The following is a 27,963-nucleotide window of genomic DNA, read 5'->3' as shown; positions in this document are numbered from 1 at the left end:
TGAGAACAGTGTCAGGTGAAGTATATTCTCAGACTATTATTCACGTGTACCTGAGAATGTTCTCCAGAATTATGAGAATAAAGTACATTCTCCGTTTTATTCGTAGAACCCACTGTGTGCATTAATGCATTCCAGGAGGAGAAATGGTCAGCTGAGTTGGTCTATAAGGTCCTCAAGACCCTCGTAATCTAATACCCCTTGTGTTGGTACATACAGAGAGAATGCTGGAAGCCTCTATTTCAAATCAATTTTGTCAGCAATGGCTCAAAGTCCCATAATCATACATACAGCAAAGAAATAGCATGTATTCTTTACAAGCACAGCTGCCCTATCTTTGCCCAGTAATGTCATCCATGCATTGGATGCTATAGCCCATCATCACACGGATATGAGTAAGTTTAAAATGTGTTTGCAAGAAATACAAGTCGTCCCTATGCTAGAAACCTCAGTTGCTCCATGTGAGTCTTAAATCCATTAATACTCCAATGCAATACAGGAGCCATTTTAATAGTGAGTTTTGTTTTTCCTCTTACCTTTCCAGAATTGGGGAGCCTAAACCAGATGGTGGATTGGATGAGTGGTCCCATGGCTCCAACACACAAGACATCTCATTGATATCATCTGTACAAGTGTCATCAGATTAGTCATATAAAACTATTACTAAATGCTTTTGACTGTCTTATATTTCCTGCTTTTTATTCCCTGGTTATCTTTTAATGGTGTATGTGAGCATATAGTTACTGTACTAAACACTGTTAGCTTCACCTTTCATTGTTCTTGGTGTAGGCACTGGGCAGTATTTGCAGGTAAAGACTTCATTAGCTTTTTGGAGGAGATAAAATGTTTTGTGGCTTCTGCACTTTAACAAGTGCATTTTAATATAAATGTGTGTTTTTCTTTTTTCATTTTCTGAATTTCTCTCATTCTGAGCTGATATGTTTACTCTTTGGAGAGTATATTTCACTGTTATAGCAAATAATGTTGCAAAAGTATGCGACTGTTGGGCCTTACATGTCTTTTTCGTTTCACTGTAGTGTTCTCCCTATATTTCCTGGATCTTTTTCTCCTTCAAAGTAATTGGGACAATCTCAATTCCATACAACATAGCTGTCTTACAGGTATTCTACTTGGAAAAAAAAATATGTTTTATAAGTAATCACATGGTCAAATATGACAAGTTACGCGAGTTTCAAAATTAAATAATAATTAAATGTCTATGATCTAGGAGAATCAACGATGGTTCTGTTGTTGAGCTCTTTAGTCAAAAGACTGGTTTGATGCAGCTCTCCATATGATGAGAGATCATCACACAGCGGCTCTGTGCTTCAACAAGATGTTTTCTACAAGGAACTTCACAATTTCTGGAGTTTCAAGAGTTGGCACAGCATTTTATTTATCAGTTCTCATTTACTGACTTCAGGAATCTCAAGAGGTCAAATCAAGTTTAGAGGGAGACAGTGCTGCTCAAGGTGCGATAGCTATCAGATGCCCCAGAGGTAATTGTAGCACGTGCTTCTGTAGCTGGCATACTTTCAGTTGCTCACATATTGTTGCACAGATCAGTAAAGACTTGGCAATGATAACTGCGTCCAATTCTCTTTAGAGTTTCATGAATCCCAGGTGTCCAGATGTTGGAGGGTGGTGGAAAAACTTTAGGATAGCTGACCATAGATGGGCTGGAATAACAAAACCATCTCCACTCCAGTAGATCATAGTCCCTCTTGTACGATCTTCTGTTTATTAATTGGAATCACCTTTTGGTCGATTCCTCATCCTTCAAGGCTTCTGCAGTTTCCAGCAATGGTGGATCTTCCCTCTGTTCAACAGCTATTTCATTTAATGCAGAGGTTCCTTCCACACTACTGTGTTCCAGCAAATGATTCCTTAAACGGCAATCAGCATCATTTTTGTATACCACTGTGATGACATATTCCTGAAACCTCAGCACCCATCTCATTTGTTGACCTGATAGATCTTTCAGGCTAGTTAGCCAGCACAGATAATGGTTGTCCATCACAACAGTGAATAATTTGCCAAATAAATATGGCCCCGAGTTGATGGCCCAAACTGTAAGGTACTCTTCCTCAGTTTTAGAGTGATTCATCCCGAACGTGTAGAATACTCTGGAAGCATAATCTACAGCCTTTTCAGCACATTACTGAATTTGTACTACAACCGCACCTATCTCATAGCATATACTGTCGGAGAGTAGATCTGTCCCAGCATTCTCCTCATCCAATGCTAGAACAAGATATGATAATACGGCCTCCTCAAGGACAAGGAAAGATCATTCCAGGAAAATTTGGAGTCTCCCTGCAGTAGAACTTGCAAGGGATGTGCCTTGATACAGAAAGTACCAGCACATTCTAAGAAAATATCTCACATCACAAACGTACTAAGAAGTTGGAAAATCTGTGACTGCTCTTAATTTCTCTGGATCATGATGGATTCTGTCACCAACTAGATGACCGAAGATTTTTACTTCTTGGGCACTGAAGAGGCACTGTTTTGGATCCAGGCAGAGACCTGTAGTCTGAACACACTTCAACACAGTTGCCAGGCAGCTTAGACGTTCTTCAAATGCCTTCTACAAAATAATTCACAGAGGACATCAGGAGGTATCAAGGCAGCCTTTTCCCTGTCAGTTCTGTCAGCCATGATTTACCTGTAGCCTGTCTGCATGTCCATAGCAGCGGGGCGGGGGGGGGGGGGGGGGGGGGGGGCACTACTTTGCTCCTTTCACCCAGTCAAAGGCGCCATCAATGCACAGCAATGGACAGACACTTTTTTGTGTGATTCTGTTCAGCTGTCAATAGCTGATGGAGAAATACCATACGCCATTCTCCTCCTTCACGATGACCACGGGAGAGAACCAAGGACTCTCCAAAGGTTCAATGATGTCATCCTGCAGCATCTTCTCCACTTTCTCCTGAATTACACATCATTCAGCCAGTGACAAGCTACACAAGCATTGGCTATTAGGTATATGATCCCCAGTGCTGATACGGTGTTTTATAATTGGCTGATTGGTTTGTATATTCTCCACACATAATTCGAAAGTATTTGGAAACTGATGCAGAATGGCTATCATTTGTTCCTCAGACAGGCCAGATCCTATCGGCAGTTTGATAACCACTTCCTCCCCTACATTGTGTGCAGTTCCAGCAGAGCATACTTTTTTGCTGATGACACTGAGCTTCCCATCCAGCAATGGTTTGTCTCTATTTTTATGCATGTACCTTTAAGGATGAGTTGTGGCTCCTCATGACAATTAACAATCCAAAGATGCTGTTGACCATTTGTAACACTCATATTTGTTGCTGGTATGTAGGTTTCTTTTGTGAGCCTGAGTAGCTTTTCGCAACTGACAAAAGATACACAGTTTCATATAACTTCCAGGAATTCAGCCAAGTAACACTTTCAGTGATCGCCGATATTTTGGCAGAACACCCCGCCATTTTCAAGGCAAACTGCAACAGACAGGCATGTACGTCACCTGTCTGTTGCAGTTTTCCTTGAAAATGGCAGGGTGTTCTCCTGACGAAATATTGGCAGTCACTGAAAGTGTTACCTGGCTGAATTCCCGGAAGTTATCTGAAAGTTGTATCTGCCAGGAGAAACTCAGTTATAGAGCTTATCTGAGCATCTATACTGATGAGTGAAGCTTCTTTCTCTGAAGCAGCATACATGTTCAATATGTTCACAGTGGAATCATAAAGGAACGTTGTCCTCTGTCCTCCAAATGTCTGCTGTCCTGGAGGCTGCTAAACTTGGTGGAGGAAATCATATCTGTGTTTGTTGGATACTGGGCTGTTGTTTGATGGCTGCAGCATAAGTCCAACATGCCGTAAACTGCTATATTTCTCGTCTTCTTTCGATGAATAACAGAGAGGCAAGGTCATTGTGATCTCCCACAACTGTCATAAGGAGCATGTTTGGGAGTCGGTCATACCTCTTCGGTCTGACTTTTATGTTGCATATCCTTGATATGCTGGCACCACTTGATGAATTCCTATGTCACTGTGAGATCATTTACCAGAAGAGTCTCTGACTCCTTTCACCAAGTGTGAGATTTTGTCAGCTTCTGCCATGTGTGTACACAATTGTGAAACACAACTTCTCATCCTACCTGTTGCACTTTGCAACTCGGTCGAATCCTCTCAGAGATTTCATCGGGTTCTAGCCACTATCTCCAGAAAACATTGATGAATGCCTGAAGTGCAGTTGAATTCTTGATGTTTTGAAATTCAGTGATCTTCTGAATACACAAACCTTAGGAATGATCAGCTGCTTCCATTCTGGTTCCTATCTATGTAGACAACAGTTTTTACATAGCCTAATTGGAGCCATGGTTATGTAGATGTTTTGCAGTACCTGGCATCTCCACCACACAATGTCACATCATTAACAACAATCAAAACCAAATCTGGAAGCAGGGTTGTAAATTAGGTAAATCAAGTAACACTGAAAGCAAGTTTATTAGGAACACCAACATACAGTTGGAAGACAGCTGACCACCTAGACCACAATATATACGTGGACAAGGAAAAAAAAATTCTGAATCTTTCCCAAATTTCCCAGTTTTGAACAAATGTGCACTTAGTGCTCACTTTGAAGTGGAATTGTTGATGTTTTCTCTGAAGCAGGTTCCAAAGTTTCTTCCTGTCTGACCTACATATTGTATGTAGCATTACTATCATCAAAAGTGATACTATAAATCCCTGATGGCTTAAATTTATCTCATGTTGCAGTCTCCTTATGCCTGAGTTTTCGGTCATCATTCTTTGGGATGTAAAAAAGGCGGAATTATATCCTTTGCAGTCTCACATTTTCCGATTCTGTTGGAAATATTACCGTAGAGTAAGTCAGCATTAAACATGCATCTGTGTGAAACTGGCCACGGTATCACCAACATCCAAAAGATTATACAGGTTATATGACGAAAGAAAAGGAAATACCCTTAATATTTAAGAAAGATTTACCATGCTCTAAAAAAAATCCCTGGTTCTACCTTTAAATGCAGAGACGGAGCTGTAACACAAGGGCCTTCTGGAAAATTTTGACTGTTTAAACAGATAGGTTCATTATTTTACTATCACAAGTCTATAGTTTATTCTATGAGGTTTCAAGATTGCAGCCTGAGCATGTCACATTCTTGCCACAATAATTCAGCTGGCAGCCATCCAGCCATCTTCAGATGAGTGTCCACCGCTGGAGACTGCTAGTTCACAGTTTTGGCTTTATACCAAAAATTGCCATGGAAAGGAACGCGCATTGGCGGCCATCGCAGGAGTGTCCTCTATTGAAATTTGTGCCCTCTGCAAATACTGTTCCACCTGTGGCACGCAGGTGCATGCGTAAAGGTGAAACTACATGCCCACCCTCTGTCAGAATGTGCACTTGCATTGCTAAAAACAAACATCAGATGTCAACACACGTGTCATTATGAATAAACTGTTTTTTTTCTCAGAAGAAATTAAAGAGATCACCAGGTCCCAAACAATGTCCAGTTGAAAGCTACCATCACAAATTATCATATTTTGTGCTAGATTCTTTAATTACTTAATCCCAAAAGGGTCTCGCTGGGGCCATGGTTTTTGTGGCAGAATAATCCATAGCCGTACCTTTCGTGTACTGTGCATATCAGACCTACCTACGCTGTGCCACACTGCCAAGGAATTTTGTAAATCCCAGCCTTCTACAGACCCAGATCATCCTTTACCGAACTGAGAAGGGCACTAATCTTCGCCAGTGGCTGGAAGATTACTTTAACTGGATGTTTCCTTAGGATTCTGGCTATGTTAGATGAAAGGTTGCTGACATACAGAAGGAACGCCCTGGACTTGAACAGCACCTTATCTTCTTCTTGTGGGTGGTCACGTTTCTTTAGTCTCACAAACTAGCCCTTCGCATTTGTTCACAATATGGTATTGTAATTGTGAAAGAGGGAATTTGTATTACCACTCAGGCTTTATTAATATTTTACACTTTCAGTATTTTATAAACTGTATTTGTGAAAGAGGTAATTTATATTATTACTCTGGTTTTATTAATATTTGCATTTTAATTTTCCACCATTAGGATTTTTATAAATGGGACTCACCCTTATTACATTTTTTTTTTTAAGTAGCTGCCCCCCCCCCCCCCCCACCCCTCCCCTCAATAGCATCGGTTTTGTTCACATCACCTTTGATACCACCGGTAAACATCTTCCCCATTGCACAGCAGTCAGTACTGCCTTGCCTGCTGTCACTCAACCACCTTTTCGATTGTAGCACATCAAGTCTCTTCTCATTTACTGGGGTCGCACTTTGATATTGTCTCGATGCATTACTAGTTTTTATCCAGATTTTATTTTTATAGGGTCTGCTACCCCTTTTGTTTTAAATAAGAACTCCTGGTTTTAGCACACTATTTATTTACAACATGACATGAATGATTAGGAGTGGCTCGAAGGCAGTTACCTTTCGGCAATGACCTATTAAAAATAATTTTTGTGAGTATTCTTCAAGCACAGCTCCATAATACTACTTAGCACTATCCCTTTGTTCTTTACACCATTGAGGAGTCTTCACAAAAGAATTTTCCCTCATTATTTGTACAGATCACCTAAGGATGCATCTTCTAGTGATATGAAACTGGTTGTGACCTAATAAAAAAGTATTCTATAGCCAATGTGGATTATTTCTTTCAAAATGTGGAAGTTCGGCTGTGGTAGCCAGCAATTTAAAATGAAACAACATGTTTTGCAAAGATCTTTGATTCGCAGCAACATGTACACTGTGTATTTTATTGTTACGAAAGTATAAATACAAATTCCACCAAATACAACACATTAGTTTCCAAAGCATTATAATCAAGATTGCAATGTGTTTTTGTCAGCCCATCACAGCCCACATCACGTATCTTACCAGCCAATGACAGCAGACATTAAGAGCATACAACACGTGATGTAGTCAGCCAACAGCAACAGCACTGTTAAGTAGCACAAACACACAAACAGAAAAAGTTAATAGTTTGAATTAATACGTGTATAGTATAGCAACAAGCAAAGCTAAGATATCACATATAATATTGGTCCCTTTTTGTGTGTGTTACCCTTTATGATATATCAAACATAAATGTGCCAGTAAAATTTTAAATATGTCTGGTCTGCTGAGGCCCACCTTTTTCTAAGTGGCTGGTCCCCAAAGTGTTAAGTTCTGAATGAGAGTCAAACACTGCACAATTTAACAAATTCGTTGTACATTCTCACATGTAACATAATTCATCTTGTATAAAAGGAAATTTACTTTGAAAGTAACACTTCTCAACCAACCATTTGCAATATTTTCCTGCAACCTATTAGAAACAAGTTGGTTTGAGTAGTTGCCAGACAGTGGCAGAAAACAGGCGTTACTATGTGTGCACAGCTACAACAATGTAGGAAGCCCATCCTCAGTGGTTTCTCTGCTCATATGCCTTTCTGTTTGGAATTTCATGTATAGTGGCGCATCACATGACCGTGTGCAGGACTGCGGCATGTAGTTTGGAGCGGACATGCGGAGTTATTGTACTTGGGGCAATTGTATTATCATATCCTACACAGATAAAGAATGCAAAATAAGGAAGCATTATTTTGCATAATACTCATTTCAAAACTAGACTTTACAACTCAGAGTACCCTAATATTTCGCTATGCGGTGATTTGAACATAGATTTTTGTTTTTATTCATTCTCTGCAATAATGTTATTTAGCATTTCCAATCAGGTTTACATCCACACAGTACTGCAACAAGCTTGTAAGAAGGGATCAAAATTTCTTTGAAAAATAAAAAGAGCAGTTATTTGAATATACCAGAACTAAGTATAATAAATTTTTCATGACTTTTGCAAATGCCATAAAAAATTAAGAAGGGAATCTGCGAATCCAAGAAAGTGTATAACTGGCAGTTTATATTCTACACCAGGAGTAAATATAAAGTTTTGTTGGGATTTACAATGATAAAACACAGTGTGCTGCCAGCTTCTAATTTACTGAAGAATTGTGTTGTGTAAAATTAAAACATAAACAACACAAATTAAGAAATAACATTAAGCCCAGAAGACATAACAGACTAGTGTTGAAACATGTCTTGTGATTGAAAAACATTGTGTTTCATGGAAGGCAGATGTGTAAAATTCTGCTGAAGCTGTCAACATATTTGAAATGAAACATTTTATTCAATACTACAGATCAAATTTGCTGCTTAGTCATCTTCCAGTGAAGATTTACGTACATTCATATGTATATGCTATTAACAAATCTTACATTATGTCATAAAAGAAACAGGACATCAGCGCACTCCAAGAGCAATGGAATCTCAAAAACCATACTGAACTGCGTAATTTGGTTTAAATTGCACACTCATGTACCCAGATTCACACTGATATAGGCACTTATGTGGTACTGAGCTTCTCAGCATGGTTTTCGGGATGCCAGTTGTCTTTGAGAACCAGTACTGTATCATTTCATAGTTGGTCCTTTATTATAGCATTAGGTCATAGGTGCCAGAGGATGAAAATGTGAACTTGACATTCAGGGAACAGTTGAAACTAGCCAATAGTGTGGAACAAAACACTTTGTTTCAAATAAATTGGCTGCCTCTGCAGAAAATATCAATAAAAGCCAAATTTCTTTAGCAAACCAACAAAAAAAACTTGACTGTTCTGCAAGACAATTAACGCTTGATTGCCGTTTATGTGGAAATAAAATTGTTGCAACTGCGACCAGAACAGTCATGGGGTTGAATTGATGGAAAGCGTGGCAGGACCCGCGGAGCGGCCCACGAACAACAACACAACAGGAGAGGACGGACACGACCAACGAAGGGCAGAACGAACAACAACATAAGCGAAACAACGGAGTCGCAAGGAAACCTAACAACCACATTCACTCGTACACAGAACAAAAAAGGAAGTAAGCTGTATAACGCGAGGCGATGGGTCCATAGACGTACGCAAGATTAGACTGGCTGGCTGAGCGAGAGGCAGGCGCTTAAGTACTTTATCGGGGGTGCCGCTATTGGCCGCTGGAACCACGTGTTCCACTGTGGCGCCCTCACACTAAATGCGGGGCAGGAGGCGTGTGCCACCACAGCTTACAGCACGGTGGTGCAGAGTCCTCTGGGGGTCTTCGATGTCCATGATGTCTGGCGGGGATTCAAATTCCGCGGCGCGCGGTACCAGAAAAATGAAATCAGAAAACTGAAACTAATAACATATTTTAGTCTTCCATGATTATGTGACTGTATTTTAATTCACTTGATAGCTCCCAGCCACAGAAATCTGTTTTGTTTACAACTGACATGAGAGCTGCAAATGACGAGAAAACAGCCCAATCATGAAACATAAACATGGGTGACATGGAGAGTACCCCCTCACTACAACCCAGACTACTCTGTGCATGTGCGAATCTGTAGTGGAGGCCGCTGCTTTTGTAGGTAGAGCGATGCATTAAGGTGCTGTAATCACAAGTTATAGACAAATAACAGCAATAAGATGACAATTCAGTCACACACATGTCGCAAAGTAACAGAGTATCTAAATCAGTTAAGAGCATTGTAAGAGACAAACACAAGTGAGTTCTGGTAACACATGGTTGCACATCAGTTATATCTTAATCACTTTCAATATCTTTTGTGTAGTCACTAGAACTGCTGCCAGAATTTAATGAAATAGTAAGTTGTTCTATGTTATTATCCATGACATTAATTTTCCCATCCTTTCATGATTACTTCCTTCATGTGTCTTACACCATCTGATGATGTTCGGCTTGTAGTATCATTTGTCGAGCTCTCCATTTCCACTAGCACACATTTTTTGTTGTTCCTTTCCACATAACACTTACGTTGTACCCATATGAGCACAACTAAATCGAAATGGCAGTGATATGATGGCAATCTGAGGATACTACGGCCACATTTTTTGGCTAGTTCATCTACAACATAGAGAGTACAGAGGTAAAGATGGTTTGTTCTGAGCCATGAAAAACTAGTAATTCACCCTTTCTACAGTTGTCTGGTATAGGAATGTTTGTTCTGTTGTAGCCAGTCAATAATGTCGTGTTTTCTGGAAGTAACTGTAGGTGCCTTATCAATAATAGTTGAATGATAACAATTATTGAATGTCTGTTCATGTTTTTGATGGATTTTGATATAAACAAAAGTTACACAATGATTCATATATTCCAATTCTGTAAGCCTTTAGAAGAGAAAAATCTTCCAAAAACTGAACCCAAGGTAGTTTTTTACATTCATGGATGAAGAAATAAAACAACAAAACAGTTTATTACATTGATAAAAGTATTATACAACCTATGATGAGCGCTATTAATTTTATGACTGCATTACTACAGGAACATAAGTATTCTTAAGAAAAATAAAAGCAATCTTGAAAAAAACGGTTTAATGTATTGAACTTGCAACACTTCCATTAATGGATCAGTGCTTTGTTTTTATGCTAATGTGTCACACAGATAATTTCATTTCATTACTGTGAACTGTAGCTGTAATGACAACTTATATTGTGGACGTGACCGATATGGTTAATTTCATAAGAAATAGAAACACAGCACATGAATTTGGCATAGTGAACAGAGACAATTTTGACTGTGGCACACAGGGGGGTACTGTCAGTATATCAATTATATTTCCTTCACACTGCATTTAGATACAACTCTCCTTCCACCCTTGAAAACAATTTCGGTATGATGGCTGCATATCGCATATAGTAATATACGCCCTTAAAATCCACTGAACGTAAAGTGACCAAATTTTTCATTGCAAGCTCTCCAAATTAAGTGCTGCAGGTTTTTTAATTTCAAAACATCATAATAAAAATTACCTCTAAAGGCAAGCCATGATGTCAGACTATAAGATATGAAAGAATCCCCACTTTTAACCAAATATTTTATTTATGATCATGTGATACATATCATGAATATGACAGTTTTCCTTTCAATATTTTTGTATGGAAACTAAATTGTTTACCAAACACAAACTTTAGCAGCAGATTTAATTCTGCCTTATTTGCATACCAATATCTTTATAGTGGTACAATGCAAAAACTACTGTATATTGGGCACTCCTTTGCCTCCCCTCCACCTTTTGCAGCATGCTATGCATGGCCCACTCCCAAGTCTCATGCTGTGTCACCTGGTACAGCTTGTGCCCTCAGAACTCGCAACACAACAAACACATGGAGCCAGAATATCATCTGCAGTTGGCTAACACCAAGCCCCTACCACTTGACTCACTGAAATGTCAATCACAAAGCAATTCTAATCACAGTATAAATAAGAAATAATTGCAGGTGGCTGGGTTTGAACTGGCGTACTACAACATGCCAGCCAGCAGCAATTATTGATACGTCACATTGCATTTAGACAGTTTGTGCCAATCAGTATCTGTCAAGAATCTCTTAGGCAGAAGTTAGTGACTGGAAAACATGCAGAACACATTTGTTTGCAAAAAGAGTAAGTGGATGCACCAAATTGCAGACAAATTGCCCGATGCCTTTTTTATTTCAGGATCACCAAGCACATTCTAAGCTCAAACTTTATGACGTTTCCAGAGGAGATGAGGCTTCTCTCAAGCAATCAGCATAGCTTCATAAAGATGAACACATGTGAAATACATCTTGCACTGCAGCACTAATCCACAGTTCCTAGAGTCCTATCAAAGGTATAAAAAAATACACAAGAGGGTATTGCTTGTGGTGAAAAAAAATCACTCCATGACAAATTAATATATAATGCAGAAAATAAATACAAAGTGCTGTAGGATGTCCTTTCCATTAATGGCCAGCCTATTCGTGATGGTCGAATTTATCCGCATTTCTTTAATTTTGCGAACATTTACCTTGAGGCCTGCAACTTCTGTCTCTCTCTGTAACCTGGCCAGTTTCTCTTCGATGTCTCGATATCGTTGTGCCATTAAGCAAATGTCGTCTGTGAAATCTAGATCTTCGAGCCTATCCCACATCCCCCATTGTACACCTCTCTTCTGTTCCCCCATCACTCGCTTCATCACATGGTCCAACACCAAAAGAAATACTGTTGGTGAAAGAATACATCCTTGTCACACTCCCGAATTAACTTGGAAAGGCTTTGATGGTTCTCCATTATGTAGTACTTGGCATTCATAGTCTTCATACATTTCCTTGATGATGTTAATAATCTTTGTTGGAATGCCATATTTTGCAAGAGTATCCCACATGACTCTTCGACTGACAGAGTCGAAAGCCTTTTCAAAGTCAATGAAGGTAAGGTAGAGGGTGTGTTGCCACTCTGCACTTTGTTCCAGAATAATTCTGAGAGTATTGATAAGGTCCGCACAGCTTCGATGTTTTCTAAAACCCGCCTGCTCTCTCCTTAGTTGTGCTTCCACAGAATCCTTAATGCGGTTTAAACTGATCCTCGAAAGTACCTTACTCGGTACTGACAATAGGGTAATGCCCCACCAGTTGTTGCAGTTAGTAACATCTCCTTTTTTGGGTATTTTCACGATAATACCTCATTTCCAATCTGTTGGCAGTTTTTCCTCTCTCCATATCTTCTCTAAGAGGATGTGCAATAACTCGACAGTGGTGTCCAAGTCTGTTTTCAGCATCTCAGTTGTTATATTATCTGGTCCTGGTGCCTTCCCATTCTTGATCTGCTTCAGTGCTATCCGAATTTCTGCTTTCGTGGGTGCATTTACTCCAATACTGGGACTAGGATCATTGTATTCCATTTGTTCTTGTTCTTTTACCTCCCCACTGAAGTCTCTATTTAGAACTTCTTTAAAGTGTTCCTTCCACCTACGTGATTGTTCTTCATGTGTAGTTAGTATCTCCCCTTTCTTATTCCTTACTGGTCAGTTCCTCTGGAAGCTTTTCTTTGAGAGCATCTTAGTGATATCATATAGTTAATGGAGAGGACACAGAACAGGTCCAATCTTTCCTCTATCTTGGAAGTATAGTCACAACTACAGGAGGCACATGGACATCATCTGTAGTCGCATCCGCAAAGCAAATGGTGCATTTGTACAACTGTATCCTGTCTGGAGAAATAGGAAAATCTCAAAGAAGACCAAACTCCGGCTTTTCAATAGCAATGTGAAGGCTGTTCTGTTATATGGTTATGGAACTTGGAAGGTGAGTAACCACGTCAAAAACCAGCTCCAAGTTTTTATAAGATCATTGTCTCCAGTGTATTTTAAATGTGAGATGGCCAGATATAATGACAAATGAAGATCTTTGGAGGGAAACAAATCAGCAACCAGTCGATATATTAATCAAAGAAAGAAAATGGAACTGGATTGGAAATACAATGAGGAAACCAGATGGAGTTACTGAAAGGATGGCTTTGGATTGGAACCCTCAAGGAGGTAGAAAATGTGGTTGTCCCAAACAGACGTGGAAAGGACGATCGAGAGAGAAGCTGCAGAGGATGGGAAAATCTGGAGTGAAGTGAAGAGACTTGCTAGAAATCGTACCAGGTGGAGGAATTTCGTCACGGCCCTATGTTCCAGAGGGAACGACAGGAACTAAGCAAGCTGTAGGATGTCATAAAAAAGAAAACTGGAAACGTAGACACAGGTATAATAACATACAAATAAAGGATGGGGTAGGATAATGGAAAGTTCTCCGGCATTAGCGAATTTTGTAAATGATTATTTCTCTGGTATTGCAGAGAACCTGCAGCAAAATCTTCCTAAAACACATGCAGCACCCACAATTACTTACACAGCAAGCACAATGATGATGATTTCCACAACAGAGCTAAAAGTCAGGAAAACAGTATAATAATTAAAAAATAAATCACCAAGCACAGATGAGGTTCCAGTCTCTGTTCTCAGGGAATGGACTGATACCGTACAAGCCCCATTAATAAGCATAATAAATGAATCCTTCGGTTCATATGTTTACCCAGTGTACCTAAACGATGCACGAGTGGTGCCTTTACTAAAGAAAGGTAATTCGGAAAGCACTGAAAACTACAGGCCAGTTTCAATGCTGTCATCATTCTCAAAAATAATTGAAGCAATCATGAAAGAGACACTCATGAATTACATGAGTAACACTTTGACTGCTGAGGATAAGTTAGCTCCCATGCTTCCCCACTCCCCAGCTGCTGAGGACGTATTTAAACACTATCGACGAGTTTACACGACCCATCCTACCAACATTTCACTGCTGCAGATGAGTTACTTCTGTCTCAGTTGGGGAAAAAAAAAAAAAAAAAAAAATTTCAAGTGTTAATCATACAACATACTGGCCTATTTGGGCACTGTCACTTGCGAAAAAATCTCATTTTGATATCTTTAACTGTTTATGAAATATGAAGATTGTTATTCCCAATGTACATGTCCAACCATCTGGCAGATACAAACACAAATAGCTCTAGAAAGAAATGTGACATCGTTCTCCACTCAATTTTAAATAAAATTTCGATATCTTTTCTACATTTCATACACTGCGATATATGAGCTAAAATAAACTATATGCAGAGTTTACACAATGCATTTTCACCTCTACAAACCCTTTAAAATGTCATGCAGTGTTTTACTTAATTTGATGCAGCACAGTAACTATGACGAATAATGAAAGGAAATTCAGTCCTTTATCGAGAATATATCTGAATGTAAGATGAACAAAAATATAATTTTTTCACGGAAATGTTTTCTTAAAAATCTGATAATATTTCATATCTCTCAGCACAGCTAGCAGCATTTAGTAAGCAGTACAGTGACAACAAAGCCATGCTCAGTACGGAATTCAGAGAGCACATCGATAGCAGTGAAAGGTTAACAAAGCATAAATTACTTTCAGAAGTGGCAGAAGTACAATATCAGCCATTGCAGAGTTTGCAAGAGAGGTACTTGAAGCTCATGATAGGGATAATTGTGTTACATGCATTTTCTTAGACTTGTCCAAGGCTTTTGACACCATTGATCATAATACATTATTGAGCAAGCTATAACCTTTAGGTATAAGAGGAACAGTAGATGAATGGACTTTGAAAACAGGGTGGCAGATTGTTCACATGTCTGCTGCTGATAAATTTTTAGTAAAACAACTGTCAGACAAGAAACGCATAAACACAGGTGTCCCTCAGGGTAGCATATTGGGTCCAATTCTTTAGCAACTTGCTGAGCAGGGCTCAAAAATGCCAAGAGATGAATGGTGGTCACTTTTAACATCTGCCACAATCTGGTTAGTACCGCAGGTTACTACTGAATTTCCTTTCCTCTGCTGTGTTACTTTGTACCCTGGTAGCATAAGACATGGAGGAAACGTTTTCTTTGCTGATGACAGCAATATCATAATTACTGATAAAATATTAGAAGTCCTATTACAGAACGTAAATGAAACACTCAAAGATGTTTACAACTGGACGATATGTAATAAATTAACATGAAACACAAAGAAAATTAACAGTGCACATTTCAGCATAAAGAGAAGAAGCAACTCTATCACATTACACATAAATGATAAATCTAAGAGTGTGTAGCAAACGCCAAGTTTTTGGGGATGAACATTGATTGTCAGCTAACATTGAGTGAACCTACAAAAATACTGGAAAAAAAGAATGTCCTGTGTAAATTGAAGGTGGAACGGGAAGAAAGGAAATGAAAAGGAAGGGGAGGGGTTATTAATGTAAGCTGCATCGTGACATTATGCGGATAAGTGAACAGACATCACACATTGATTCACCTAGATGGGCAATGGAGCCACCTCCTTTATTGTGGATGCACAAGAACATACGACCTTCTGTGGAAATCTCAGAGTAGCGAGCATGGAGGAAATTGTCAAATGAAAATGTGCATTGACCAGGACTCAAACCTGGATCACCTGCTTACTACACAGGAGCGTTAACAACTGTGTCACCCAAGACACAGTGTTCATCACAACTGTGCAGACTATTTTGGCATGCCTCACGGCCGACTCGCAGTCTCACCAAGCTCTACCTATCATCAGTCCCTGTCAATTTCCTCCATGCTCAGTACTCCGAGAATTTCACAGAAGGTCGGACGTACTTGTGCATTTGCACTAAAGAAATCAATGTGTGATGTCTGTTCACAGAATTCATTCGCGTGTATGGGCATTGGATCCACCTTCTTCAGTGCAGATTCACAAGTACATCCAATCTCCTGCAGGAACCTGAGAGTAGCAAGCATGGAGGAAAGGGACAGGGACTGTGGATAGGTGGTGATCGGTGGAAATATGGGTTGGCCATGAGGCATGCCAAAATAGTCCATGCTGTTGTGATGAACACTGTATCCTGGGTGGCACAGTGGTTGCTGCACTTGCTTAGTAAGCACAAGATCCCAGATTCAAGTCCTGGTCCAGTAGACATTTTCACTTGTTGCTGCTGATTCCGCATAATATCCCAATGCACCTGACATCAGTAAGCCCTTCCCTTCCCTCTCCCCCCCCCCCCCCCTCCACCCTCAATTTACATATAATGCATCACAGCAGTGGATTCTACGTGGTGTCCATTCTTTAAGATATGTCCAAAAGAATAGACACCAGGCATTCATATAAAAAATAATGTCATCAGCATGCTATGCTCTCAGAGTGTTAGCATCATTTTGTAACAGTCAATGTGTTGTGATGACATAATGTGCCTACATACACTCAGTTCTTAGTTATGGTATTCTTTTCTGGGAATTGGAGGCAAAAAAAACATGGACAGGGCTTATAAAGTGCAGGACAAGGCCATAAGAATAACAACTGGAAATAGTAGTTGGACTTATTCTAAAGAGATACTTAAAAAACTGGGCATCCTTATTGCATCAAGTGGGCCATATCAGAGAATATTACTAAATATTACACTAATAGTTTTATACATAATCATGGAATAAGAGCCAGTTTGCAGTTACATTTACCCAAGAAAAAAAAAAATTCAGAACAGCATTTTATATCCGGGAATAAAATTGTATAACAAATTACCTGAGGAAATGAAAAAGATTGCTAAAATTCATTTGTTTAGAAACAGAGATAAAACGTTCTTCACAAGTAATGCACATTACACAGTTAAAGTTACTTAGAGGACCCACAGTAGTGGATAGTAATTGAAAGGGGATAACTACAGCAACTTGACACAATTCAATACAATATTACTGTTTACTGCTTTCACAAGGGTCATGTGTCAAGATGTATAAAGCAAAGAGAATGCGATACATGGGATTGCCAAGGAACTGTCGAATCCTGACTGCACAGGAGACCAAGAGCTGGTACCGTCGATTCTGAAGAGGGCAGATCCCCACTTCAGCAAGGAGACTGTCTACGAGACTACTCTACAGGAACTGCGTATTTCTAACACACACAACTATGGATAAAGTTTACTTAGAATTATTATTAACTGCATTATTCCATATTACAGTTCATTCAAAGTAATTTTAACAACTATTTAGTAAATCAGAAAGTGTGGATGGAGTGTCATTAAAATACTGTGAACAGTCCAGTTAATGCACAGTTGCCATTCACATAAAATGTTACTTTCCGTGCTGTACTGCAATCATTTATTACCTGTCCATTAGGTCTTGTAACACCTGGACACAGCGGGTTATTTGGATCATGTTCTGGAATTTCCTCTTCTTGAGGACGCTCAATCTGACCACTCCACGGACGTTTCATGCGATGAGGTGACACAAGAACCCATTCATCTTTCAGTGGATTGTACCGTATGTGCTGGTGATCTGAAGCAAAATATAACACTACAGAAACTGAACTTGGTACAATGTAATGCTTAATTACTGATTAAATCTAAATTTTTATGAAGACTGTCCAATGTTTTAAGAATAACTTGATTCCTGGTCCACTGTTCCATATTCAAGGAAGATATGATAACAGTCAACATAATGATTACAAACTGCAACAATCTACAACTATTACAAGCAGGAATGATTCACTTAATTCATCCAATAAATTTTCTCTGAACAGTGTGGTTGAGATGGTACTTATAATTCCGTTAAACTATATTTCTCCCTCACTATCTAAAACTGATTTAAAGAAATGCTTTATTGGCACTATCTGACCAGCACAGTCAGAAAAAAAAAAAAAAAAAAAATGGCTCACATCTATTTCATGAAAGTCAGTAGTTGCAACTGTGTCCATAATTATTTGGCAGTTGCTGTTTGGAAACTGTTACCCTAAAAATGTCTACTGAAAATACTCGAAATAACAGAAATTGAGAACACCTCCAATTACACTACGTACTTCTGGGAATTGGTTGTAAAAGTAACCTCTTACAAGACATTAGAATGTGAATGTATAAAGGGTGATACCTAAATTACACCCATCCTGTTGGGTGGCTCCTGAAACTCTGGATTTACATGGTCAGCAGGCCATTTCATCATGGAGTGTGAGTAGTATTCTCGGCTATGAGCCCAGTGACCACCTCAGTTGTCAGGCAAGTTTGCCAACTCTTCCTGGTCCCTTCCCCTAATAATCACCAGATAATCTTTTTAGAGAAGAGCTTTCCCAAGAGAGCCTATATCACAGGAGACATAGGTGAGCCCTGCACTTTAATTAGTTGCTTGGTATTCAATACCTAGAGAATTTTGTATGAAGTCAGGCATTCCCCCTCCATGAATATTCTCTAGCGGAAGGCTCTTCTTAGTCTTTTTAACCCCCTGATTACTTTTAATCTTGACTTACATTTTCTCCCCATCTTGTTTGTCTGTTTCTCAACCCCTTAGGTTGTCTACTAACTTTTGTCAACAGTACTGAAGACAATGGAGATTTTTTTTTTTTTTTTTTTGTTTTTGTTTTGGTTTAGGGTGCAAGAACAACTAGGGTCATATGGCCTGATACAAGGCGAAGAGTTCTGCTGTAAATACTGCGAAGTGTCCCGGAAGCCAAAACCGAAAAACATCAGTGCCAATGACAAAGGCACACCTGACACCATACTCAGTCTGGGAACCATCAATGTACACAAAGGTATTATCCCGAAGTTCCATGCTAAGGTCGTGAAACTGAAGGCGATAGAGTGAGGTTGGAGTAGTGTCCTTAGGAAGTGAATGAAGGCCAAGGTGAACAAGGGCTGTAGCACAAAGCTAAGGTGGTGAAGGGTTCACACCAATTGGGAAAGTGGCAGATACGTGAAGTTAAGTTGCCGGAGAAAGAGCCGAAAGCAGAACTCCACGAGGTAACAGAGAAGAGAGACGTGCCCCATACAGGTTGGTGATCAAAGAAGTCTTCAAAGAAGAAGGCATATGACAGGTGGCCGTGCATGGCACACAAACAGCATGCATATTTGCTGGGGTGAAAGTCAAGGAAATGGATGCCACAATGGTGGACAGTATTGAGACAGCGTAAGAGGGATGGAACTGCATAAACGAAACACTCATAGTCAAGTTTCAAACGAACAAGTGACCAGAACAAACAGAGAAGGGTGGTTAGATCTGCTTCCCAGAAGTACCACTGAGGACATGTAGGACACCAAGGGACACATTAAGTGAACCACCAGTTAAGACAAGCAGAAGGACCAAGAAAGTTTCTTACTGAGCATGAGCCCTAGGAATTTTGTAGTTTCAGTGAACAGAAGAACAACAGGCCCACGATGTAAAGATAGTGGAAGAAACCAACTGAGTCACCAGAAATTCATACAAACAGTTTTGTCAGTGGAAAAACGAAAGCCATTGTCAATGCTCCATGAGTAAAGATGTTCGAGACATCGCCGAAGATGCCGCTCAATGAGACAATTCTGTGGAGAACTGCAATAGATGGCAAAATTGTCAACAAAAAGGGAGCCAGAGAAGCCCGGCGGGAGACAGGCCATTATAAGGTCAATGCTGATAGCAAAGGGGACGATGATCAGGACGGAACCCTGAGGCAACCATTTTCCTGGATAAAGGTGTCTGACAAGGTAGAATCCACACATACCTTGAAAACTCTGTCTTTTAAAAATCAGTGAAGGAAACAGGGCATCTGGCCAAGGAAGCCCCATGTGTGAAGAGTATTGAGAATACTAGTCCTCCAGCAGGTATCGTAGGTTTTCTCCAAAACGAAAAACATGGCCACAGTCTGAGATTTTGCAGAAAACCATTCATGACATGAGTGGACAAAGTGATGAGATTGTCAACTGCGGAATGGCATGCTTGAAATCCACACTGTGCAGTGGTTAGTAAATTGTGAGAGTCGAGCCAGCATAATAGCCGGGCGTAAATCATATGTTCCATCACCTTGCAAACACAGCTCGTGAGAGAAGTGGGGCGGTAACTAGAAGGAAGGTGGGTCATTTCACATCAAATCATCCAGAAATTTTAGGAAATGACACCCTTGAAATTTTGGGTAGTGAAAGTTTATCTATATATATTCACATTTCCAAAATGTAAATGTTGCAGGTCAATTACTTTTTCACTTATGATAAAAAGAAGTTGTATAGATTCAAGAATTCAAACTTTCATAGACGAGCTCCTTTATAATTTAAAAATGCAATAGTTCCTACAAGTTTTGTAGTGGAAGCTTGAAATTTTTTGAGTTTAAGAGGAAGGTTTATATTTTTATAGTCATGCTTTCTGTAATGAATATCCATCATCTACATATCAGAAAATATTGTAAATAATTTCTTTTAAACAAAATCCATCCAGGGACATTATAATTTTTTACGGTATTGCCCCCTCATTGATACATTTGAAAAATTTACAATATTATTATAAATATTCCATTGTCACCCAAAAAGAATCGGTTTGTAGAAATAATGGGAACTGTGAAAAACAATGTTATTGTAAAAGAAATATTGAAGTTGCTAATTCATGACTACCATGTCATCACTAAATTGCTGAAGCTGGTTACACTGGATTTTCATAGGAACAAAACATATCTGAGAACACTGTTTTATTGCCACTACATGTATTGCATCATCCAGTCCCTTTGTTTTGAGTCGTGTGTTCACTAACATGCAGTTCTGAGCTCTTGCACTGAGTTGTACCCAGAGTCAGTTATTGGTTAAAAATTCAATTGTTGCAGTTTTTAACTATTCATTCCAAAACAAAAGTAAGTCCCCTAATGTTACAATAATAATTTGAAATACTTTTGTAATGAAACAATAGGATAGAATGATTTTTCATTAATTACTTTTTAGGTTACACCAGTCATCTTTTGAATTATTTATGACAAATATTGATTTTATGACTGAAGCAGCATGGAAAGTACAAGTAGGCAGTGCTTTCTTGGACAGTATCTGCAAGATATATGTGATAATTGCCTGACTTGTGTGAATGAACTGACCAGTGAAGAGCAAGAACTTTTATTATGGTGAAGCAACAGTCATTCATATTGTAATTTAAGTGTTTGTGTGTGTGTGTGTGTGTGTGTGTGTGTGTGTGTGTGTGTGTGTGTGTTAAACACAACGACAGGTACCTACGCAGATTCTCTCTACATAAGAAAATTTGCTGTGATGCCTTCAAGCATCATAAATGATCTGTTTCATCTGGATTGTTTGAAATTAGTTTAAAAAAGGCAGATACCTTCAAAATGAGTGGTTTTAGTATTATTCCTGGGGAGAAATACATTCAGGCAGAGTACAAGCGGACATTGCAATTCCATGAGCAGCCATAAGTATTTGTTGGAGTGAAGTCCGCAAACCTTCCATTGGAGGAGAGTCATGATAAGGAAAAAATTAAGGGGTGTCACCTCGGCAGCTGCCGAGTGACAACCGGTGAAGTCGCTACTACAAGGCACAGGAGGAGGAGGAGGAGGAGGATCCTGCTCCATGGGGTCCACAGAAGCATTGGCTTGCTTGTGCCGTCAGTCTATGCCGCTGAAAAACAGTTGGTGGAGCGTACCAGCGACACGGATGCCAGCCGGGCTAAGGTATTCCATGGCGACAATGTCAAAGATGACTTTCGAGTTGGCGAAGGAGACGACCATTTTCCTTTGATGGACTTCTTTGAGCCTTTCCTGTTACAGGAAGACTCGGGTGTTATTTGGCTGGAGGGAGAGAGGAAGTCTTCATGGGAGTACTACTCCTATCCTTTCCGTCCTACCAGTTGTGTAGCTGGTGTTTTTTTGGTTTTTTTTTTTTTTTTTTTTTTTTTTTTTTTTTTTTTTTTTTTTTTTTTTTTGTGGTTTTAGGGCGCACAACTGCAATGGTCATTAGCGCCCTGACGACGTTAAGAATGCACCGCGAGGCACAAGTTTAAAACAACAACCAAAAGGGAAAACACGATAAAAGACAGACTGACAGGCATAGGATTAAAAAACAGCATCACCAAATGTCCTTAGTGAGGTTTGTCAAATTGATAAAATGAAGAACACGAGCAGCTGCTCGTGGATCATCCGCTAAAACGGCATCTAAAGTACATGGCAGGTTAAGATCGAGACGCAGTGCGTTAAAATCCGGACAGGACATTAAAATGTGGCGGACCGTCAGCAATTGCCCACATGGGCAGAACGGCGCCGGCGCAGCCGTCAGCAGATGGCGATGGCTGAACCGGCAGTGTCCAATTCTTAACCGGGCCAAAACTACCTCCTCCCGCCGAGAAGGGCGTGAGGAGGACGTCCAAGCCATGGGAAGAGGTTTCAAGGCCCGAAGCTTGTTGGCTGTAAGGGCAGCCCAATCGGCATGCCACAGCGATAAAATGCGCCGACAAATAACCCTGCTAAAATCTGACGAAGGGACACAACAAGAAGCTGTCCGAGGCTGGAGGACCGCAGCCTTGGCCGCGGCATCTGCAGCTTCGTTCCCAGGGATACCGACATGGCCAGGGACCCACATAAAGCTAACCGGAGAACCGACGTCCACCAGCTGCCGAAGAGAGCGTTGGATGCGGTGCACGAAAGGGTGAACCAGATACGGATCACTGAGGCTCTGGATGGCGCTCAGGGAATCGGAGCAGATGACATAAGCAGAATGTCGGTGGCGGCAGATGTAAAGAACAGCCTGGTAGAGGGCAAAGAGCTCAGCTGTGAAGACCGAACAATGGCCATGGAGCCGGTATTTGAAACTTTGTGCCCCGACAATAAAAGAACACCCGACCCCGTCATTGGTCTTAGAGCCATCTGTATAAATGAAAGTCATATTGATGAACTTCGAACGGAGTTCCACAAAACGGGAGTGGTAGACCGAACCGGGGGTAACCTCTTAAGTGTAGCTGGTGGCTTCGCCCCTTGAGGCGAGAGTTTGACAGCTTGTTGCACAACTGGATGGGGGAATGGCGATGCTACCTTGATACTGGGCGATTTCACAACCTCAGAGCTGAAATGGGGGTTGCATGTCTGCATGGCTACATCCTTCATCAAGCAAGGAGTAATGAGAACAGAACTATAGGTGCCAGACGGGAGAAAACAGGGTTTACGACTAGCCAGTAACTTGCGAGCACCTGGGTAAGTCACTTTTTCCTTTACCCAGAACTCTTGGACAGCCCACTCTTCAAAATACATGGAACAATTCTGAGAGGCGGTGGCATGGCTGCCATTGCAGTTGATACAACAGGGAGAAGGAAGCGGACAATAGGACTCGTGCACATCCCTACCACATGTTACATATTTGGCTGGGTGTCGACAAGATGTTCTAGTGTGGTTGAAACGATGACACTGGTAGCAGGGCATCGGGTTTGGAATGTACAGCCGGACTGTGATAATTTCATAGCTTGCTCTGATCTTGGACAGAAGCACCACTCTATCAAAGGTGAAAAAAGAGTGCGGGTGGGCACTAAGCAAGAAGTTACCTTTTTCATTGCACGATGGATGGCAATGACACTTTGATCACAGAGGTAAGATTGGATTTTGGCCTACGTTTGACCGTCGAGCAGCCTGGTGTAAATTACACCATGGGAAGAATTCAAAGTTCTGTGGGTCTCGACATGAACAGGGTAGCTGTGGAGAAGAGAGGCAGCAAGCAGTTGTTGTGCTTAATAATCAGACGTAATCTCCAAAAGCAATGTGCCATTCCGTGAGCGAGAGTAGGATTTCACAGGGCCAGCAATTGCATCAACACCTTTCTGAATAATAAATGGATTTACCGTGGTGAAGGACTGACCGTCCTCAGCACGTGAGACCATGAGACCTCAGGTCACACCTTCCAAACACCTGACAGAAGGACCAATTGGCAATTTGGGAAGATTGCAACTCAGGCAATCACCCCTCCCAGGGCCTGGCCTGTACCAGGGGTTACGTACGAACCCTACCTGTCGACCTGTTATGATTCAGACGCATGGGCCAGCCTTCAGGAGAGCAGAGGGAGGAAGAAGGAAAAAGGAACCTCAAACGCTGAAGCGGAGGAACGAGAGAAGGGAAACAAAGAAAGGAAAAGGGAGCAAAAACTAAGGTGAGACTGTTCTTACGTCAGTGACAGACAATGTAGAACATTCCCAATAACACACCAAACATGTTCTCCACTGGAGGTGAAAAGGAATAGCAACAGGAGAGACATGCAGCATGGAAGGGAAAAAAAATGCTGCAAAGCATGGGGCCCTATGGGGGGGGGGGGGCTATGTAATTGTGCTCTGCTGTTCATAGACAATGCCCCATCCCACCCAGAAGAAATGAAACTTGTTTGTCTACACATCACAGCAGGGCACGTTGCAGGCCACTAAACAAAAATTGTAATAAAAGATGTGACTTACTGGTTGGATGAAGCATGGGATAACGCACTAAAGGTGCATTGTAAAAATCATGGAAAAATCTCTGGCCTACATTGGAATTTGTTGAAACAAGTTTTACACCAGTTAAAAAAGACTGTGACCTTCCACTACTCAAGAAAATCCCTGGCTATGGAAACAGGGAAGAAAGCTATGTTGAGCAGTGGACAGCTGTTCATGAAAGTGGCCACCAGGAGTACGGAGACAAAGACATCGTAGCAAAGGTGCAGGGCTCATCAGCTCAAATCGACTCGAGGAAACAGAGGAGGAGATGAACACTCAAACTGAACTCTTATCACACACAGATGCAGCAAATGCTCTTGACTTCACCTTATGCTGTGTTGAACAGCACCAAATGATGATATCTTCATGCAACAATGGTGGAATATTGCATCCTCAAGTATATTCAGTTGTCTTCGTCAGAAAAAAATGACTGACTTTAGTTCTTAAGTGTGTGTAAATTGGTTATTTTATATGTTTATCAGTGATTAAAAATGATTCTACAGAAGCCAACATGTACTGTATGTACTGCACCGTTAGTAACCAGCTTTCATTCCAACATGGTTTTAGGTGTTTTCGTCAGGCTTAGGCTGTATGCATATCTCTATTTAACTTCTTTGTGTAATACAAAAGGTACATTTTTTCACAAACGTCTTTTTAATTTCTCCTGTTTTTAAGTTAAAAAAGGTCAGTATTTTTTCTGAACTATGTTCAGAATAGTTGGATTTTCAAAGTAGTGGGGTTTGGAATAGCGGTACTCTACTGTACCTTAAACTTACTGGAGGACATAGAAATAATTACCCACAAAATTAAAACCCTACAAACAATTCTGAACAGAGTGAATTTAGTCCTAACTGGTTTTTTTACTTTTTTCAAGAACTGATAGTGTGAAGTGTTGACTGTGGCGTGTTCTCCTCCTATTTGCTAGGCCATACCTTGTCACGTATCTGCTGGGCTGGCAAAGCTCTAGCTGGGTGCATGGCAACCAGTTTGCCTCAGGAAGCAAGTTACTGGTTCTTCCACAAGATGCAGCTGCCTTCCAAAATATTTTAATTTAATAATCAAACTGTTTTATTTTTGTCATTGTTTCACAAGTGTACACATTTTAGTGCAGAGTTTGGCTAGGTTTTAGTTCGCAGGCCACAGCTTTTTTATTTATCAGACATGTGTAATTATAAGAGCAAGTGCTACTTTAATAATAACATCATGTTAATGCAAAATGTACTTAATACTAAAGTTTGTGTGTTTCTTGCACAGGTATTATTGTGTACCAGATCCAATAAATAACTGTTGTCAAATTTAGGATAACTGCAAATAGTCTAACTGCCGACATCTGTAAAGTCAATTTTATGAATACGCAACTGCACTCATTTAAATTGTGTTTTACAATTTGAATTGCAAATATAAAATAATAAAAACAACAATAATAATAATAATAATAATAATAATAATCACACACACACACACACACACACACACACACACACACACACACACACATTAGTGTCATCTGTTGGCTAGAACTTATATCGTTGTATAACTTTCTGAGTCATGTAATTAGCTGACGCCCTGATTAGGCACAGGTTTTGCAAATTCTAAGTTTAGGTGAGTGGATTTTTTACAAAATTTAAAACTTTGTTAGTTTCATCTTTTGTAGTTGATGTACAGCAAATGCTTGTTGCTCTTTATGTTCCTTTAATCTTAATGACACAGCTGATGATGACAGTAGTTGAACATCATAATAAGTAAAGAAACACACAGAGCTGATACCTCCTATTATTGTGCTTACTTTCGCCTGATGAAATGCAGTAATTCAAAGTGGTGTGGATTTAACAATTCTCTGTAAGTCACCTGCAGAAATCTTGAGCCATGCTGGCTCTATAGCCACCCATAATTGGGAAAGTGCTGATGATGCAAGACTTCGTGCACGAACTGACATCTTGATTATGTACCATAAATAATCAAGGGGATTCATGTCAGGCAATCTGGGTGGCCAAATCATTTGCATGAATGGTCCAAAATGTTCTTCAAACCAGTCGCTAACAACCGTGACCCAGTGACATGGCACATTGTTATCTATACTAATTCCAAGTTGTTTGGGAATATATTTTCCACGAATGGCTGCAAATGGTCTCCCAAGTAGCCGAACAAAACCATTTCCCATCAATTACTGGTTCGGTTGGATCAGAGGATCCTGTCCATTCCATTTAAACACAACCCGTACCATTATAGAGCCATCACCAGGTCACACAGTGCCTTGTTGAAAACTTGGGTCCACAGCTTTGTGTGTCATGCAGCACACTCTAAACTTACCATCGCCTCTTACCAACAGAAACAGGGACTCATCTGACCAGGCCAAAGTTTTCCAGCCATCTACGACCCAACCGATATGGTCATGAACTTGGGAGAATTGCTGCAGCTGATGTACTTTTAGCAAAGGCTATTGCACCTATCGTCTGCTGCCATACTCAATGTCAAATTTTGCTGCACTGTCCTAATGGATATGTTCATTGGACATCCCACATTTATTTCTGCAGTTATCTCAGGCAGTATTGCTTGTCTGTTAGCACTGAGAACTTTATGCAAATGCCATTGCTGCTAGTCATTAAGTGACAGCCATTGACCACTGCACTGTCCATGGTGAGAGGTAATGCCTGAAGTGTAATACTCCTGGCACCTCGTGTTCGTGCTGCTAATAAGACAAGTACACCATTCGTTTGTTATGTTACATATTGCTATATATTTTTACGAGCTTCCAACAAGAGCGACTTATTTACAGGTACCTATGTAGTTACTAGATTATTTTTGTAATTTCTTGCGTGTTCGAGTGCTTACTAGGCACAACCTTTTTTTTTTTTTTTTTTTAATAACAGCATAGCATACAGGACCACTATTTTTATCAACCCTCATATTGTATAGGCTTTTGTTTGTATTGGTTAGTGTAGCTCAGTGTCGTTTAGGCTGTTAGTGAAAGAGCACTTTGAATTACTGTTGCTAATAAGTCGAGTACACCATTCATTTGTTACATATTTTTACTAGCTTCAAACAGGAGCAACTGTAGTAATGGATAGGAACTGTGATTGCTGTCTACAGATGCGAGCTGACCCTTCACTCACAGCTCCAGGCTGTGTTGGCTTCTATCACACAGATTGAGGCCACTGCCAAGGGGCATCACTGTGGGGATCAGACGCGGGGATGCGAGGGACGTCAAGCACATCCCACGTATCCCTCGATCGGTCCACTGCTGTGGCCACCCTGGGTACTACCTTCACTGAGGTTGACCCCTCACCCGCGGTCAAGTAGGAATCATTCCAAAGTCTGGCAGGCAGCGAAAAACTTTCTGAGGAGCCAAATATAGGGCCTCCCTGGT

The 27,963-nt window shown here is 40.3% G+C and overlaps 1 protein-coding gene across 2 annotated transcripts in view; it reads right to left on the bottom strand.

Annotated features, from left to right (window-relative positions):
• Window positions 1-27,963, bottom strand: part of LOC126184615 (galactose-1-phosphate uridylyltransferase) — a 190,707-nt gene that overhangs the window by 144,121 nt on the left and 18,623 nt on the right. For both annotated transcript variants that reach the window (XM_049927072.1, XM_049927071.1), the window contains one exon: window positions 17,536-17,705. In XM_049927072.1, the coding sequence (XP_049783029.1) occupies window positions 17,536-17,705 (170 nt within the window). The remainder of the gene's footprint in view (window positions 1-17,535; window positions 17,706-27,963) is intronic.

The sequence above is a fragment of the Schistocerca cancellata genome, chromosome 4, assembly GCF_023864275.1.
Source record: "Schistocerca cancellata isolate TAMUIC-IGC-003103 chromosome 4, iqSchCanc2.1, whole genome shotgun sequence".
Classification (NCBI taxonomy): Eukaryota; Metazoa; Arthropoda; class Insecta; order Orthoptera; family Acrididae; genus Schistocerca; species Schistocerca cancellata.
This window is presented reverse-complemented; position numbering and strand designations above follow the sequence as displayed.